The sequence below is a fragment of the Hyla sarda genome, chromosome 4 (genome assembly GCF_029499605.1).
Source record: "Hyla sarda isolate aHylSar1 chromosome 4, aHylSar1.hap1, whole genome shotgun sequence".
NCBI classification, from domain to species: Eukaryota; Metazoa; Chordata; class Amphibia; order Anura; family Hylidae; genus Hyla; species Hyla sarda.
In genome coordinates this window covers 256,707,633-256,726,131 of record NC_079192.1, presented here as the reverse complement: position 1 = coordinate 256,726,131, position 18,499 = coordinate 256,707,633, and the positions used below count along the sequence as shown (strand labels likewise).

The 18,499-nt window shown below is 43.4% G+C and overlaps 1 protein-coding gene across 2 annotated transcripts in view; it reads right to left on the bottom strand.

The window, feature by feature from the left end:
- ANO6 (anoctamin 6) overlaps positions 1-18,499 on the bottom strand; it is a 119,087-nt gene that overhangs the window by 75,607 nt on the left and 24,981 nt on the right. For both annotated transcript variants that reach the window (XM_056573982.1, XM_056573983.1), the window contains exon 3: positions 10,362-10,499. In XM_056573982.1, coding sequence (XP_056429957.1) covers positions 10,362-10,499 — 138 coding nt within the window. The remainder of the gene's footprint in view (positions 1-10,361; positions 10,500-18,499) is intronic.

The following is an 18,499-nucleotide window of genomic DNA, read 5'->3' as shown; positions in this document are numbered from 1 at the left end:
TCCAGCTGTTTGGAAGTTGTGCTGAAAAATATTTCCAATAGACTTCCATTGACTATCCAACATTTTAAGTTGACATAAGTAACATGTGTACCAAGCTTCATCAAAATATCTTCACCCATTCGGAAGTGATGCTGGAATATACATACACACACACACACACACAGCTTTTCTTTTTATTCATTTTATTGAAAGAATAAAAAAACCTTTGACAGTACAGAATATATATGAGGAAAGACATGTGAAAAGAATACAAGGAACTAGTAGTATGCACAGAACATTATAGAAACAAAACATTTGGTCAAGTCAGGCCACTTGAGTACATGTCAAAAACAAGATAAGCAGACAGTCACCAAGGGCATATTAGAACATATGAAAGAGAAAGAAAAGTAGAACCAATGAACACATTCCATCTCATATAGAAAACTAAAAAAGCAGACTGGCAGAGCCCACAGCACACAGATTAGTTTCAGATGCCACAGGTTAGCAGAACAATATCTACAGATAAGGGAAACAAAATCAGAAACTCTATTATGGTGTAGGCAGGGAGAACCCACCCAAATTATTAGAGGAACACTGAGTCACGGGGAGGAACACCAGGGGCATTTCCTGTGAGAAAAGGGTACAATTGCGCTTTTTCTACCTAGTGAGAGTCAGAGGTCTCAGGTCCATCCATCAAAGTACCATAAACAGTGTCTCCCTGAAGAGGGTACGAGCCTGGTGAGGCCAAATCTCCTCATCCAAGATCCCGAATAGGCACGGCAACGGTTCCTTTGGAGGAAAGGGATTGACAATGGTAGACAGCAATTGAAGCACATCATTCCAAAAGAACGCAGTGTTTGGGCATGCCCACATTAGATGCCAAAAGCTTGCCCTAGGGTCCTAACTACAATGACAGGCGTCCGAGGCAGAGCACCCCCTTCTATGAAGTCTAACAGGGGTGATAAAACTATAGTTAATCAGTTTATTATTGGCAGCGGGGAAAACCAAAGTGTGAGAAGGCAATATTTCCTCCCACTCCTCTTTAGAAATCGTTGGCATATGGGACTGCCAATAGTGTTCAGCTGGTAACGGCTCTCAAGAGATCTTGGCCTGGATGAGTTTAGTATAAAGATGGACACGAGACCCCTTGGACCCTGAGACTTCAACACTCCAATTAGAGGATTCACAGAAATAGGTGGCCTTTCCTCAGGAAACTGTGCATTAAGTGCATGGGGTAACTGCAAATACCTACAAAAGGCCTCCCTGGGGATGTCATAATCAGCCTGCATCTGGGTAAAAGGACTTAAAAACATTATCAGTGTACACATTAGCTAAGGAATTTACCACAACAGTGATCCAGAACTGAGTATCTAACAAATTTCTCAGATGCGGGAAATGTGGGTTATTCCAGAGAGGGAGGTCAATCGGGGTGTCAGTATAGGCATGAAGCTGCTTAGTCGCCCTCCAGAATCGGCCTAAGGGATTCCGTATCAAAAAACTGCGCTAAGGATTGCTCCAATCCAGGCATGGGCTCCGATCGCACCCAGTGGTGGAGATACCGAAGCTTGCCTGCTAAATAGTATAAGTCATGGTCAGGTCGAGCGGCGCCCACTGCCAGTTTGGGGCGCTGAAGAGTTTCACCTTGGGCCTATTAGGTCCCCATTTAAATGGAGAGAGACTGAAGTGTTGTAAAAAAGGTCCTGGGCACCAGGACTGATGAGTGTTCTAGTACGTACAGGCACTTGGGCAAGATATTGGCCCTCATTTACTATTTTAAACCCGACCTCTTTTGTCGGGTTTTTTTGGTGCATCTTTGTCTTCGCCATGTCGCAGACATCGTGCGCCAGTCTGCGACACCATGCAACATTTTTTCCCGACGGACCCGATGTGGATTCTCCCAAACCCGAAAAAGGGGCGTTAACCGACATTTCTGAGCTTTCCCACGTATTTATTAAGGTTTCCAACCCGAATTTGTTGAATTGTTGTGGATTTTTTCCCGACAGCTCAGAGGAGTTGGAAACCAAAACCAACAAAACCCACGTGCGACAAACAGGATGCGACATAATAATAAATACCAGGGGAAAAAAGCAGTCGGGTAAGAAAGCAAGATAGACTTACAACCCGATTTTCTTAGTAAATCAGGGCCATTAAGTTTAATCAGATTACTGCACCTAGCTAAAGGCCAAAGGAAGGGAACTCTAAACTAGGGATGTCCCAATACCGATACTGGTATCAGGGCCGATACTAGCTATTTGCATGGTATCGGGGACTCTTTTAATGTCCCCGATACCATGCCCGATACCTGCTGCCGCTCTGCTGACCCGTTCTCCCGTCCTCTGGTCCGTGTCATGTCGTCCTATGGAGGAGCATGTGACACACACGTCACTTCACCTCCTCCCCTGCGCACAGCTTAACGCTACGGAGGAAGCAGAGTAACGTGTATGTCACATGCTGCTCCATAGGACGACATGATACGGACCAGAGGACGGGAGAACGGAGCAGTGGAGCGGCAGCACCCGACAGAGGAGGTGAGCTGCCTGGAAGGAGGGGAGGGGCTGCTGGTGTCTACCGGGGGGGCTGCTGCTGCTGTCTAAACGGGGGGCCCTGCTGCTGTCTAAACGAGGGGCCCTGCTGCTGTCTAAAAGGGGGGCCTGCTGCTGTCTAAACGGGGGGGGGGGCCTGCTGCTGTCTAAAAGGGGGGCCCTGCTGCTGTCTAAACGGGGGGGGCCAGCTGCTGTCTAAAGGAGGGGGCCCTGCTGGTGTCTAAAGGGGGGCTGTGGTCTACAGGGGGGCTGCTACTTATGTCTACAAGGGGGTGGGCCTGCAGTCTACAGGGGGGGGGGTTGCTGTCTACAGGGGGGCTGCTACTAATGACTGCCGGGGGGGCTGCTGCTAATGTCTGCAAGGGGATACTACCTACTTGAATTTATATGTAGATAGTGCAGATGACCCGGTTTCTACCGCTCCTCACCATGTGGTCATCGGTCTCACCGCCAACGCAAATTCGCTGTTCTTCCCAATGGAGAAGAGAGAAATCTTGGCTCATACTACAGCAGCTGCCTCCATTCTACACAACAAAGAACCCACATATCCTACGGTAAACAGCGCCAGAAACCGGGTCACCCTGGTGTCAGATTCCCTTTAAAATATAAGTACTCGTACTTGGTATTGGAGAGTACTAGAATTAAAGTATCAGTACTTGTACTCTGTCTTAAAAAAAAATGGTATTGGGACATCCCTACTCTAAACGTTGAATTTCTCCTTGACGTAAGGAAGGAGCTTGAGAATATTCATTTCTAGGTCTTGCGACACAGAGCGATTAATAAATATGAAAGACAAAACTAAGAAGGTAGCCAACCCCTCTACGCTAGCATCAGTTGCCTGATACAATGATGTAATGGTAATGATAATGACTGGATCGTGCTTCAATTATAATATGAAAAGTGAAATTTATTATTACACAATATAAAATACATAAAAAATATTTTGTAAACAGTAAATCCTCAAAGCACAGGGCCCTTGTGCAGAGGGAATTAAGATATAAAACTCTAAATAAAAATAACAATATCAACAACCACCGATAGCTATTATTTAGGAATTTTTAACAATGCAATGTCACTTTTAGTAATCCGGCCTCCGATAATCCAAAAATGAGTTCAAGTCCCATAGATGGTATAGATTCCAAATGCTATGCGTATAATAGATGTGTTATAGTTACCAGCCTGCAATAGGTCACGATAGAAAGTCACCTTGAATTGTGATGTGGGGTCCGCACAGTTAGGGTGGTACCAGACGCTGGCATGCGTCTTAGCGGCAGTCTGCCTGCCACAGACCAGCTGGAAAGGTAGCCACTTACTGATGTTTCGCTGCAGATGGTAACCACACAAAGAAGCAGGTGCGGACCTCTAAGTAACTCGATGGTGGGTGACGTCACAGGCGCTGGGCAGTGCTGCCTGGAAGATGGTCTCGAGAGCGTTATGCTGCTTTGCAGAACTGGATCGGAGTTCACCGTTAGATAGTCAGGTAGCGGTGATGTAGAATACTCTTGTACCTAGACACGTTTCAGGGCTCTCATATGCTTTAAACACGGCCCTTTCCTCAGTAGGCTTGCAGCTTACTGAGGAAAGATGCAAGCCTACTGAGGAAAGGGCCGTGTTTAAAGCATATGAGAGCCCTGAAACGTGTCTAGGTACAAGAGTATTCTACATCACCGCTATCTGACTATCTAACGGTGAACTCCGATCCAGTCCTGCAAAGCAGCATAATGCTCTCGAGACCATGTTCCAGGCAGCACTGCCCAGCTCTTACCTCGGCTAGTTAATTGTGAGCTGCACATTTCCAGTTTTTTTTTACCGATTAATAAATATGCCCAAGTACTTAAACAAGGAGACCACAGGAAGGCCACACATCTCGAGGTCAGTTCTTATCTAAAAGGTCAATAAATGATAGAAGAAAAGTGTGCAATCCAATGCTTTTATTCCAGGGGATGTGGAGCTGGAATGAACATACAGGTGCGTTTCACTTAAAAGAACAAGCTTTCGCGACCTCCGCTTCTTCTGGCTTCCTGATTACGACACGGTTCTGGCACGGCAGATATATGTCAGCAGAGCCCGAAACCAAGGAAACCAGTAAACAAGAATACCGGCGCATGTGCACTACTGTGCCGCTGCCAAACAGGTAAAAGACAGGGAAACATCTAAAAATACCTGTGAAATACGTACAGAAAGATCCAAAATTTACACACTAATAAATGAAATCACTCAAAGGAAGACACTCATGTCATTTTTATCAGGATCCAGACAGCTTCTTTGCATAATAACAACCTATGGTGATCTCCGCCATCTCTAGGTGTAACGGCCACCTCTAACCCTGCGTAGGAAAGCACCTCATAATTTCCTGAGTGTACAGTTCTCACGTGCTCGATCAGTCTCAGGCATCCATACCCAGTTCTGATAGAGCGCATGTGCTCTTGAACTCTTACATACAGGGCATGTATCGTCTTGCCGATATAAGAGTCCACAAGGACAAAAAATGACAATGAACTTTGATTTACAGGTAATAAAATGTGGTACTAGTCTACAAAACTTTGTCTCACTATTAAATCTGCATACAGAACATTGTCTGCACTTATGGTTACCTATAGGGGGCACCTTATCTAGACACATTTTAGTTTCTTGTTCTAATCTTGAACAACTGAGCTGATTCCCCAATGTATATGTACATAGGAAAATAAAGGCAGTCTAAGCGCCACCTCCCTCAGGTCCATTTTATTCTCATTCAGATGCCAGTGGTGACGGATAGCAGACTGGATGATTTTATTCATGGAATAATGTTGAAAAGAGAAAACAAACCGTTTAGGATTACCTGGAAGCTTTTTTTTGTTTTTTTTATTATAAAGAAATTGATGTTGGTGCAACTCTTTGGCCTTTCTAAATGCTGACCCTACTCTCTTTGGCCTTTCTAAATGCTGACCCCTACTTCTGAACAGGGATACTCTTTTTGTATTAATCGTTCCGTATGTTCTCCAGCCTGTCTCTCAAAATTGATGTAATCATTATTAAGCCGTCTAAGACAGACAAACTGTCCATATGGAATAGCTCTCTTGACGTGAGGGGGATGGTAGCTGTTGTAATGAAGTAACGCATTAGTAGCAGTTTTTTCCCTACATCGAGTAGTGATTACTTTACCTTCTACAATAACCACCTGTCAAGAAATGCCAAGGACTGGTCCCCTAACTCTGATGTAAACTGCATATTCTTTTTAAAATCCCTGTTTAAGAAATCAACAAACTCCATGAATTGCAATGGGGACCCCGACCATACTATAAAGATATCATTTATGTAGTGAAGAAATGTGACAATCTGACTAGCAAATGGAGTCAAAGCAGAAAAAAATATATTTCTTTTCAAATGCAGCAAGAAACAAATTAGCAAAAGAACATGCTCACTCTAGTGGTAGCATGAGACGGAGTCTACAACCCAAACAAATGGCTCAGCTCATCCAGGATGGCACATCAATGCGAGCTGTGGCAAGAAGGTTAGCTTTTTCTGTCAGCGTAGTGTCCAGAGCATGGAGACGCTACCAGGAGACAAGCCAGTACATCAAGAGACATAGAGGAGGCCGTAGGAGGGCAACAACCCAGCAGCAGGACCACTACCTCCGCCTTTGTGCAAGGAGGAGCAGGAGGAGCACTGCCAGAGCCCTGCAAAATGACCTCCAGCAGGCCACAAATGTGTATGTGTCCACTCAAACGGTCAGAAACAGAATCCATGAGGGTGGTATGAGGGCCCGACGTCCACAGGTGGGGGTTGTGCTTACACCCCAACACCGTGCAGTACATTTGGCATTTGCCAGAGAACACCAAGATTGGCAAATTTACCACTGGAGCCCTGTGCTCTTCACAGATATAAGCAGGTTCATGCTGTAGAGAACGCTGTAGAGAACATTCTCCAGCATGACCGTCTGGCGGTGGGTCAGTAATGGTGTGGGGTGACATTTCTTTAGGGGGCCACACAGCCCTCCATGTGCTTGCCAGAGGTAGCCTGACTGTCATTAGGTACTGAGATGAGATCCTCAGACCCCTTGTGAGACCATATGCTGGTGCGGATGGCCCTGGGTTCCTTCTAATGCAAGACAATGCTAGACCTCATGTGGCTTGTGTCAGCAGTTCCTGCAAGAGGAAGGCGTTGATGCTATGGACTGGCCTGTCCGTTCCCCAGACCTGAATCTGATTGAGCATCTGGGACATCATGTCTCGCTCCATCCATCAATGCCACGTTGCACCATAGACTGTCCAGGAGTTGGTGGCGGATGCTTTAGTCCAGGTCTGGGAGGACATCCCTCAGGAGACCATGCGCCATCTCATCAGGAGCATGCCCAGGTGTTGTAGGGAGGTCGTACGGGCACGTGGAGGCCACACACACTACTGAGCCTCATTTTGACTTGTTTTAAGGACATTACAGCAAAGTTGGATCAGCCTGTAGTGTGGTTTTCCACTTTGATTTTGAGTCTGACTCCATATTCAGACCTCCATGGGTTGATAAATTTGATTTCCATTGATCATTTTTGTGTGATTTTGTTGTCAGTACATTCAACTATGTAAAGACGAAAGTATTTCATACGATTAGTTCATTCATTCAGATCTAGGATGTGTTATCTTAGTTTTCCCTTTATTTTTTTTGAGCAGTGTATTTTGAAAGGTTTTCGGTCACTGAGCTAACCCCCGAAACTATAGGTCTGTCTGGGGGGGGGGGGGGGGGGGGGGTTCAGTGACTTATGAACCTTAGGAAGATAGTACCAATAAAGTTTATTAGGAAACTTGGGTAAAAGTTATTAGTCTTAACGGAAATTACTCCTAACTCTATATCTATGTCATAAAGATTGTAACTGTCCCAAATATCTATCAGTGGGATCTGCTGGCAGAGGCATATAAATTCTGATGTCATGGAGTTGGCGAAAAGCTTCCTCTGTATATTGTTCTTTAGTCATGGGGACTTGTTGCATATGCTAGACATTGGAGGTTCATACAGCATTACTGCCTGCATTTACTGGAGTTGTGTTAGTGCCAGCCATATCTTGCATATTAGGCTACTTTCACACTACTATTGTCACAGGGTAGTGTGACGGCCGTCGGGGCCACCAGAGAGAATAGCGGGGAGAAAAAAATACTGCTAGTGCTGTCTTTTTCTCCTGCTACTCCCACTGAAAAACAGAGGTGCCCGACAGACCCGATTGATATAATGCCATTGGGAGCCGCTGTTGCCCGTTGCGCCGCGTCAAAATGACAGCTGCCAAACTAAAAAAAAATAAAAAATCAAAATATTTGATGGCCATTCTTGACAGGGTGAAACAGCAGCGTGAAAGTAGCTTAAATTTCTAAAAGGGGTATGATGGCCGATGTAGCCCAAGTGATGTACAAGCCGGAGAAAATCCCAAACCGGTCCATTAGTCGGATAACATATGGCAAAGTGGTGTCAGGGTTTGACATAAAAAGCACTGTATCATCAGCATATAAGCCTATGCGCTCCTCGCAAACCCCCCCCCCCCCAAAGTCCATACCAGAGAAGTTAGTGTCGTGTCTAATTTTAAGAGCAAGAGGCTCCACCGCGAATAAAAGCGGAGAAACCCCTGCCAAGTGCCCCATCCCAAAGTGAGAGCATATACCATTCACCAAGACCTACGCCTTAGGGTTCTGGTAGAATATAAAGACCCAATTACAGAAGGAGAGGCCTTGGGAGGAGGGTGCAGCCAATGTGACTGCAGATAGTGACATCACATGCAGCTTATGAAGACTTGGTCAAAATACAATTCAGCAGGTATAAAAGGTAATAGGGGGAGGTGGTTGGACAACATGCAGGTGACCGGTTTCCTTTAAAACTTGCAAAACAATAGGCTAGCTGTACCAATTTGAAGGGTATTCTGAATTAAAGGGGTAGCTGCAGTGTGGCATGACTTGTCATTTTGAGTTGAACTACCCAAAATTTTAAGAAACCGGAATACCCCTTTAACACCTTAAGGACCAAGGGCGTACCTGTACACCCTGGTCCCACTCCCATGCTATAATGCAGGGTCACGTCCTGACTCTGCGTCTTAGCCGGGTGGCCCTGGCGGCTATCAGCCGACAGGACCCGTGTCTAATGCTGGACATCACCAATCACAGTGATGCCGGGCAATAACCCTTAGACGTGGCAATTAAAGTTGATCGCCCCATCTAAAATGAAAGTAAACCGTTCCAGGCATAACATTGAACAGTGTATGCCAATCAGAAGATTGCATGCAATAGTCCCCTACAAAAGTTAATAAATGTGAATTAACCTCTTCCCTAATAAAAGTTTGAATCGCCCCCCTTTTCCCATTTAAAAAAATTATATGTAAACAAAAAAAGTAACATATGTGGTATTGCCACATGCGTAAATGTCCGAACTATAAAAACATAACGTTAATTAAACTGCACGGTCAATGGCATACACATAAAAAAATTAAAAACTCAAAAATTGCGTATTTTTGGTTACTTTGTATCCCCTTAAAATTTTTTATAAAAAGCGATCAAAAAGTCCCATGAAAAAAAGTGGTGCCGATAAAAACTTCAGATCACAGCACATTGTAGTTATTTCTACAGTAGAAAATTAGGTACCCTTGCGACCGTATGGACCTACAGAATAAAGATAAGGTGTCATTTTTACTGGAAAGTGCACTGTGTGTAATCGGAAGCAACCAAAAGTTACAAAATGGTGTTTTAAAAAAAAAAAAAATTTGCCCCACAAATATTTTTTTCTGGTTTCGCTGTAGATTTTGTGGTGAAATGATTGATGTCATTACAAAGTACAATTGGTGGGGGGGGGGGGGGGACCCTCATATGGGTCTGTAGGTGGAAAATTTAAAGCGTTATGATTTTGAGAGGGTGAGGAGGAAAAAACCAAAGTGCAAAAATGAAAAAATGGCCCAGTCCTTAAAGGGTTGAGTTAACCTATTCCCTCTCCACAGCATAGGGGATAAGTGTGAAAAAAGAATCAGAGCACCCTGCACAATCTAACTTCTTTGTTTTCTATGTCGGCATTCAGGCCACCACTCCATTCAGTCTATAGAGCCACCAAACAGTTGTGTAGAGCAGCACCCGGGAAGTGTGCATGCACGAGTGTATGAATGTTTGTTTGTGCTGGGCTTCATTTGGCTGGGTCTCTGTTGCGTACCATCTTTTTCCTACTGATGGATACCCTGTTCTCTATATTGCGGAGGATGTATGGGACCCAGGGAGGCTGTTGTATTGGTTTACCTGGTTGGTAATGTTTGCATTTTACTATGCAAAACTAAATAAACACTTTTAAAAAAGTTATACACTCATCATATTGTCTTTGGTAGAGTACAGGCAATCCCCAATAATCATTGTTTTTGTGTGTGTGTGTACAGTATAAAACCAGAGAGGAAAGGGTTACAGAGCAGGGTTGACAGGCTCCCCAGAGAAGTGAGTCAGCAAAATGATGGAGGGGAGGAGTCATCACAGTGCAGGCAAGAGAAGGACAACCCTCTTCCCTTTGACAAGACATTAAGCTGCTGTAATATGCAATTTTTATGTGAAATATGGGTGATAGATACATACAAATTACATGTACATGATCAGTATGAGGTACTGAGTAACACCTAACGGTTTTGTTTTTTTGTTTCATCTGACAGGTATGCTTCAAGTGGAATTTAATTCTAATTAGTATAGCTGACAGTTTGTTTTTGTGGGTTAAGTTTTCATTTTTAATAACACCCTTTAGTTTTTACAAATAATTTATTAAAAAACAAAAATATTGGAGTAGTAAAAAGGAAAAAAAAAAAAAAAAAAAAGTTACAAACAATTTGACAATGATTCCTTTTACTTCTTCCAAATGATCACATACCTTTTGTTTTAGGAGGAGATTCCTCTTTGTGTTCTTGGTTTGCTCCTTAAAAAACTCATCTTCATAAACTAATATATAATCTATTCGCCTTTGGTTATCGTTGAAGTATAAGGATTCTGAGTTTTGATTAAACTCTACCTAGGATTGTTAAAGAAAGCAAAAAATAAAAATCATTTGTGAAACTCAAATACCCCCCAAAAAAACTGCATGACTATTCTCTATTTGTTTATCTAAGTAGACAGCCAACATTCTACTGGAAAGCCACAATATTTTCCATAGGAGTTGCTGCTAACATTCACGCCAATGACAAAAACAGGAACTCAACAGAAGGTTGGGAAAGTTATCACTTCCTGACCTTTGCAAAGTAAAAATAAACTCAGTATTATTTATATTCTTCAAGTTAAAACTTGAATAGACATATGTAAAGATTATAAATATTTCTTCTGTGCAAACCTAAAACTTAAAGTTAATTGGGGAGATTTATCAAAACCTGTCCAGAGGAAAAGTTGCTGAGTTGCCCATAGCAACCAATCAGATCACTTCTTTCATGTATAACAAAGCCTCTGCAAAATTAAAGCAGTGATCTGATTGGTTGCTATGGGCAACTCAGCAACTTTTCCTTTGGACAGGTTTTGATAAATCTCCCCAAATGTGATCACAAAAAAATATTTATTTTGAACTGATATTCTATGCCAGATGCTTTATTTTTTTAAATCACTAAGCATGTTCATAAAGAAGAAAACAAAAACAATAAATCACCAAGCATGTTCATATGGACTAAATCCACGATGAAAATTACACATCAAAGCCAGAACAGAAGCTGTACAGCTTTTTTGGAGCTATTTGATTTGCAAGTCCAACCCTTGTCCTCTAATTTACTGCCTATAATTTACTGCCTCAGTCTATCCCATTTGACTGACAGCTATTAGATAAAGAGGACATGGGCTGGACTTACCTGGGTTTTTGCTGTGCTAAAGAACACCCCCTGGGCTTTTGAACCTCATCCAAACGAATATTTATGAAGTAGGCTGTATCACAGGGCCTAATACTGAAAGGCATTACAGTGTACCAAAGGGCAGGGGAATTCACAAGTGCTCCAAGAAGTTCACCTTTTTATTTTTGTCCATAACTCGGGAACAAGGCGACTGTTCAGAAAACAGTAAAGAGCATTGGAATCAGTGTCACCCTCACAATTACCCTATATAGTGAGAGAAGGTTAGTGACGCTGCTGTCAGATTCCTTTTAACTGCAATTTTTTTTTCATGCAGAAATTGGTATGGCTTCTGTGTTAAAAAAACAAAACAAAAGCTTGCAGGTGTAACCAGTGTGAATTAGCCCTTATAGACAGGGATAAAGAGCAAACACAACCTAATGCTTTTCATGAAAGTAGGTGTGGACTCTAAGAACCCTATTGTTACTGCAAAGCTGCTAAAGTTCTCATTAGAATGCATAGCAGATTCGTCTATGCTTCCATTATAGTCTACCAGGAGTCTTCAGCTCTCCAGAGTAAAGCTTAAGCTGTCATCTCAAATGTCCGTGGGGGGATTCATCATTGTTGTCTATTGATAGTGTGCTTTAAAGTCATTTTATTGGCTTCGCTTACGTGCAACATATTTATCATACTATTACAGGGGGGTTGAAACTTGGCGGACGTAAGCAAAAAACAATAGATCACGATCTTGCAAGATGAAAAAAGAATAAAGAGTTCACTCACCGCATGTAGTGCTCTATTCTTTTATTGCTTGGTGCAGTTAAAACATAACAGCAGAACCGAATCAGATGCCATTGAAGTAACAGTACTGTTTCACACCGCCATGGTATTTTATCAGACAGACATAGTCTTTGACTAAAATACCAAAAAATGTGCAGCACAGCTATACTGTCCGAGGTTTACCTGGATGATCACCATTACCCTATGGTGCAAAAAATACTAGGAATAAAAAAAATAATGAATCCAGACCTCAAAGACGTAACCAGGCCTAAAGGGACTGGTACATGATGGCTAATAAATGTATTGTATTGTGAATGATTTGTAGAGAGACCGTGCTTAAAGTACGCATGAATTTTATTAAAAACATAAAATGTATATATGTATACTACTACCCTATCACGGGGCCCTTGTGAACAGGGTAGTAAATGGCATAAAAGGTATATATAAAACTGCTAGCTACAGAGGATAAGGTTATCTAGTTCAGATATTGTTCAAATAACCTATAAGTGAAAAATATTTACTCCAGTAAATGTTTGCAACATATCAGAAAACAAATAGCTGATCCGATGTATATATTATTCATATAAATGGACAACAGTCAAAACAAATAGCTCAGATACATGTTCTGGCAGATTTAGATAGAAAAACCCGATTGCAAAGGTTATCCTGTCATCCGGCTTCTGGTAATTCAGAATAGCTCTCCAACAGTAGAGTAACTAGGCAATGGATAGTAAATGCCCACACGTATAATAGTTAAAACTCAGTCCTGATCAGAGAAATAGAATTATGCAGTCTACTTGTGAGCAGAGAAACTGCAGAGCACTCACAGCAAAGTGGATGGTACCTCTCACCTGTCCGGACCTCTAGCTGGAAATAGCAGGCTTGGCAGAGCCTGTGGGGTCACGGCAGCTGGTGGTGACAGCAGCTTGTGGAGATGGCAATTGGCGGTGAGGCTCGTATCTCTCCTGCTCCCAGATCGTGGATGAGGCCGGAGCGGCGTCTGACGTCACAGAGGCAGCGGCAGCTGCTTGTGAATGGAGCTGGAGAGTGATGATCAGCGATGTGGATCTTGGCCTAACTATAGACCCGGAACGGATAAAAGAACTTAAGAGATGATCGCAAATGGAGTAAAAGCAGATGGTTCTTAAAGTAGCAGTGAATATCAGGTATTCGTTCAGACTAGACGTGTTTCAGGGTACTTGCTGATGTATATCAATGCCCCTTTCCTCAGTAGTCAAGTAGAGTTTTAACTATTATACGTGTGGGCATTTACTATCCATTTCCTAGTTACTCCACTGCTGGAGAGCTATTCTGGATTACCAGAAGCCGGATGACAGGACACCCTTGCAATCGGGTTTTTCTATCTAAATCTGCCGGAACATGTATCTGAGCTATTTGTTTGCCTGTTGTCCATTTATATGAATGATATATGCACCGGATCAGCTATTTATATTCTGATATTTTGCAAACATTTTCACTAGTCTTAGACTCATCAGACGTCTGATGAAACACTATGGCGGTGTGAAACAGTACTGTCACTTTGGTCTCTTCAGTGGCGTCCAATTCGGTCCTGCAGTTATGTTTTAAAGGGGTATTCCAGGAATATTTTATTTGACTATGCTACAGGGGCTGTAAAGTTAGTGTAGTTCATAATATAGTGTCTGTACCTGTGTGTGACGGTTTTCTCAAGATTCTTATATGATTTTTACCCCAATATTTATTTTTAACAACATACAAAATGACTGTTGTCTCAGATTTTTCCCAGGTTGCAATGCGGCCAAGACCTAACATCACTAGTCAGCTGATGACAGGGAGTCTGTCTGCTTCAATGGGTGGAGGGATCGCTTGGTGGGAGAGAGATCAATCTGCAACTAATGCAACAGCTGTAGGCACCCTGATTGAAAACCACAGGTCTTTTGAATGGATGCAGCTCATTTATGTTTCAATGGGTGGGGTGGCTGATGTGTGGGAGGGAGGAAAATGGAATTATGGGATTTTTAGGCAAAAGAAGAAAACTCAAACAGGAAATACCAGTTCACAAAAAGCTAGCCACAATGTTATGGTAATCTCACAACATAGCCATTTAGCCCTAAGACAAGCATAGGTCCTTCCTCAGCATGTCCAATACTGTCCTCTTCTCTGCCACTTTTCTGCACAAAAAGTTGTAGTTGCAACATTTTAACAGTGCCCTCCAAATGCAGCTCTGGGCTGGTGTAGATTTCTGGTGTTTTGAAAGGGTGTGCATTGCTTTTTAAGTGACATTTGCACTTGATAAATCCATTACCGCTGCAAAAGAGTAAACAGAAATTGACTTTTGCAAGATTGCTTGTAGCTTTTTGCTTACAGGCAAAAGTAGCAAAAACGTGTTTTGGCGCACGTGCAACATACAGTCATGGCACCCCTGAAATTTGGTATTTCTGTGAGAAATTAAAGTATTTCTCACAGAAAAGGATTGCAGTAACATGTTTTGCTATAGACATGTTTATTCCCTTTGTGTGTATTGGAACTAAACCAAAAAAGGGAGGGGAAAAAAAAGCAAATTGGACATAATGTCACACCAAACTCCAAAAATGGGCTGGACAAAATTATTGGCACCCTTAACATAATATTTGGTTGCACACCCTTTGGAAAAAATAACTGAAATTAGTTGCTTCCTATAACCATCAATACGCTTCTTACACCTCTCAGACGGAATGTTGGACCACTCTTCCTTTGCAAACTGCTCCAGGTCTTATTGGAAGGGTGCCTTTTCCCAACGGCAATTTTAAGATCTCTCCACAGGTGTTCAATGGTATTTAGATCTGGACTCATTGCTGGCCACTTCAGAACTCTCCAGCGCTTGGTTGCCATCCATTTCTGGATGCTTTTTGGACGTATGTTTGGGTTCATTGTCCTGCTGGAAGACCCAAGATCTCGGACGAAAACCCAGCTTTCTGACACTGGGCTGTACAGTGCGACCCAAAATCTGTTGGTAATCCTTAGATTTCATGATGCCTTGCACACATTCAAGGCACCCAGTGCCACAGGCAGCAAAACAACCCCAAAACATCATTGAACCTCCACCATATTTCACTGTAGGTACTGTGTTCTTTGCTTTGTAGGCCTCATTCCGTTTTCTGTAAACAGTAGAATGATGTGCTTTACCAAAAAGATCTATCTTGGTCTCATCTGTCCACAAGATGTTTTCCCAGAAGGATTTTGGCTTACTCAAGTTCATTTTGGCAAAATGTAGTCTTGCTTTTTTATGTCACTGTGTCAGCAGTGAGGTCCTTCTGGGTCTCCTGCCATAGCATTTCATTTCATTTAAATGTCGACAGATAGTTCGCGTTGACACTGATGCTCCCTGAGCCTGCAGGATAGCTTGAATATCTTTGGAACTTGTTTGGGGCTGCTTATCCACCATCCGGACTATCCTGCATTCACACCTTTCCTCAATTTTTCTCTTCCATCCACGCCCAGGGAGATTAGCTACAGTGCCTGTGGACAAAGGCAAATCTAGATCTCTGGAGATGGACTTGTAACCTTGAGATTGTTGATATTTTTCCACAATTTTGGTTCTTAAGGCCTCTGACAGTTCTCTTCTCCTCTTTCTATTGTCCCTGCTTAGTGTGGCACACACAGACACACAATGCAAAGTCTAAGTGAACTTCCCTCCTTTTTATCTGCTTTCAGGTGTGATTTTTATATTGCCCACAACTGTTACTTGCCCTAGGTGAGTTTTAAGGAGCATCACATGCTTGAAACAATCTTATTTCTCCACAATTTTGAAAGGGTGCCAATAATTTTGTCCAGCCCATTTTTGGAGTTTGGTGTGACATTATGTCTAATTAGCTTTTTTTCCCTCCCTTTTTTGGTTTAGTTCCAATACACACAAAGGGAATAAACATGTGTAAAGCAAAACATGTATTATTGCAATCCTTTTCTGTGACAGATACTTCATTTTCTTGAAAAATTTCAGGGGTGCCAACATTTACGGCCATGACTGTGTAAGAAAAAAAAAGGCTCTAAAGACACTGATAAATGTCCTCCTCTAAGGAATACTCTGGTGGAAAACTTTTTTTTATTTTTTTTTAAACTGGTGCCAGAAAGTTAAACAGATTTGTAAATTATTTCTATTAAAAAAATCTTAATCCTTCCAGTACTTATTAGCTGATGAATACTACAGAGGAAATTATTTTCTTTTTGGAACACAGTGCTCTCTGCTGACATCACGAGCACAGTGCTCTCTGCTGACATCTCTGTCCATTTTAGGAACTGTCCAGAGCAGCGTGTTTGCTATGGGGATTTTCTCCTACTCTGGACAGTTCTTAAAATGGACAGAGATGTCAGCAGAGAGCACTGTACTCGTGATATCAGCAGAGAGCTCTGTGTTCCAAAAAGAAAAGAATTTCCTCTGTTGTATTCAGCAGCTAATAAGTACTGGAAGGATTAAGATTTTTTAATAGAAGCAATTTAAAAATCTGTTTAATTTTCTGGCACCAGTTGATTTAAAAAAAAGAATAAAAATAAAAAAATAAATTTTTTTCCAGTAGTACCCCTTTAACCTCTTCAGGACATAGGGCGTATGGATACGCCCTGAATCCCGAGTCCTTAAGGACCGAGGGCGTATCCATACGCCCGTGGGAATTCCGGCCCCCACCGCTAGCCGGTTGGGGACCGGAGCCGGATGCCTGCTGAAATCGTTCAGCAGGCATCCCGGCATATCGCCCAGGGGGGTCATTATGCCCCCCCATGTCGGCGATCGCCGCAGATCGCTGGACAATTCAGTCCAGCGATTTGCGGCGATTTCGGGTCAATCGGGTCTCCGGTGACCCGGAATTACTGGCTGTTCGGGGCCGTCTCTGACGGCCCCGAACAGCCAGAGCCTGCAGGGGTGAGGTGGCACTGGTGCCACCTCACGATCGCCCTGATTCGTCGGCCGGATTACCGGCCGACCAATCAGGGCGCCTGCTGCGGGTGTCACTCCCGCACCCGCTCCGCCCCTCTTCTGGAGGACGTGAGCGGGTGCGGGACGTGCACCCCGGGTGCTGGGGACCCCGATCCCCGGCGCCCCTGTTGGGATCGGGGCCCCAGGAGCAGCTGCGGCGGCGGGACTGACCTGCAGCGTCTGGATCGTTGGAGGTGAGTGACAGCCTCCTGCTGTTGCTTAGCAACAGCTCCCAGCATGCAAAAAGGGTATGCTGGGAGCTGTAGTTATGCAACAGCAGGAGGCAGACCACCACAACTCCCAGCATTCCCTTATGGGCATGCTGGGACTTATGGTTTTGCAACAGCTGGAGGCACATTATTTCTATGGAAAAGTGTACCTTCAGCTGTTGTATAACTACAACTCCCAGCTTGCACAAACAGCTAAAGTGCATGCTGGGAGTTGTAGTGGTGCATCTGCTGGTTGCATAACTACAACTCCCAGCATGCCCGTTGGCTGTCGGTGACTGCTGAGAGTTGTAGTTTTGCAACAGCTGAAGGCACACTGGTTGTGAAACTCAGAGTTTTTTTTTACCTAACTCAGTGTTTCACGACCGGTGTGCCTCCAGCTGTTGCAAACTACAACTCTCAGCAGTCACCGTACACCATGCACCGTACATGCTGGGAGTTGTAGTTTTGCAACAGCTGGAGGCACACTGGTTGTGAAACACTGAGTTAGGTCACAAACTCAGTGATACATAACCAGTGTGCCTACAGTTGTTGCAAAACTGCAACTCTCAGCAGTCACTGACAGCCAACGGGCATGCTGGGAGTTGTAGTTATGCAACAGCTGGATGTCCCCCCCCAATGTGAACGTACAGGGTACACTCACATGGGCGGAGGATTACAGTAAGTATCTGGCTGCAAATTTGAGCTGCCGCAAACTTTCTGCTGCAGCTCAAATTGCCAGCGAGAAACTACTGTGAACCCCCGCCCGTACGACTGTACCCTAAAAACACTACACTACACTAACACAAAAAATAAAATAAAAAGTAAAAAACACTACATAAACACATACCCCTACACAGCCCCCCTCCCCTCCCCAATAAAAATGAAAAACGTCTGGTACGCCACTGTTTCCAGAACGGAGCCTCCAGCTGTTGCAAAACAACTCCCAGTATTGTCGGACAGCCGTTGACTGTCCAGGCATGCTGGGAGTTTTGCAACAGCTGGAGGCACCCTGTTTGGGAATCACTGGCGTAGAATACCCCTATGTCCACCCCTATGCAATCCCTAATTTAGGCCTCAAATGCGCATGGCACTCTCACTTTGGAGCCCTGTCGTATTTCAACGCAACAGTTTAGGGTCACATATGGGGTATCGCCGTACTCGGGAGAAATTGTGTTACAAATTTTGGGGGGTATTTTCTGCTTTTACCCTTTTTAAAAATGTAAAATTTTGGGGAAAACAAGCATTTTAGGTAAAAAAAAAAAAAAATTTTTTTACATATGCAAAAGTCGTG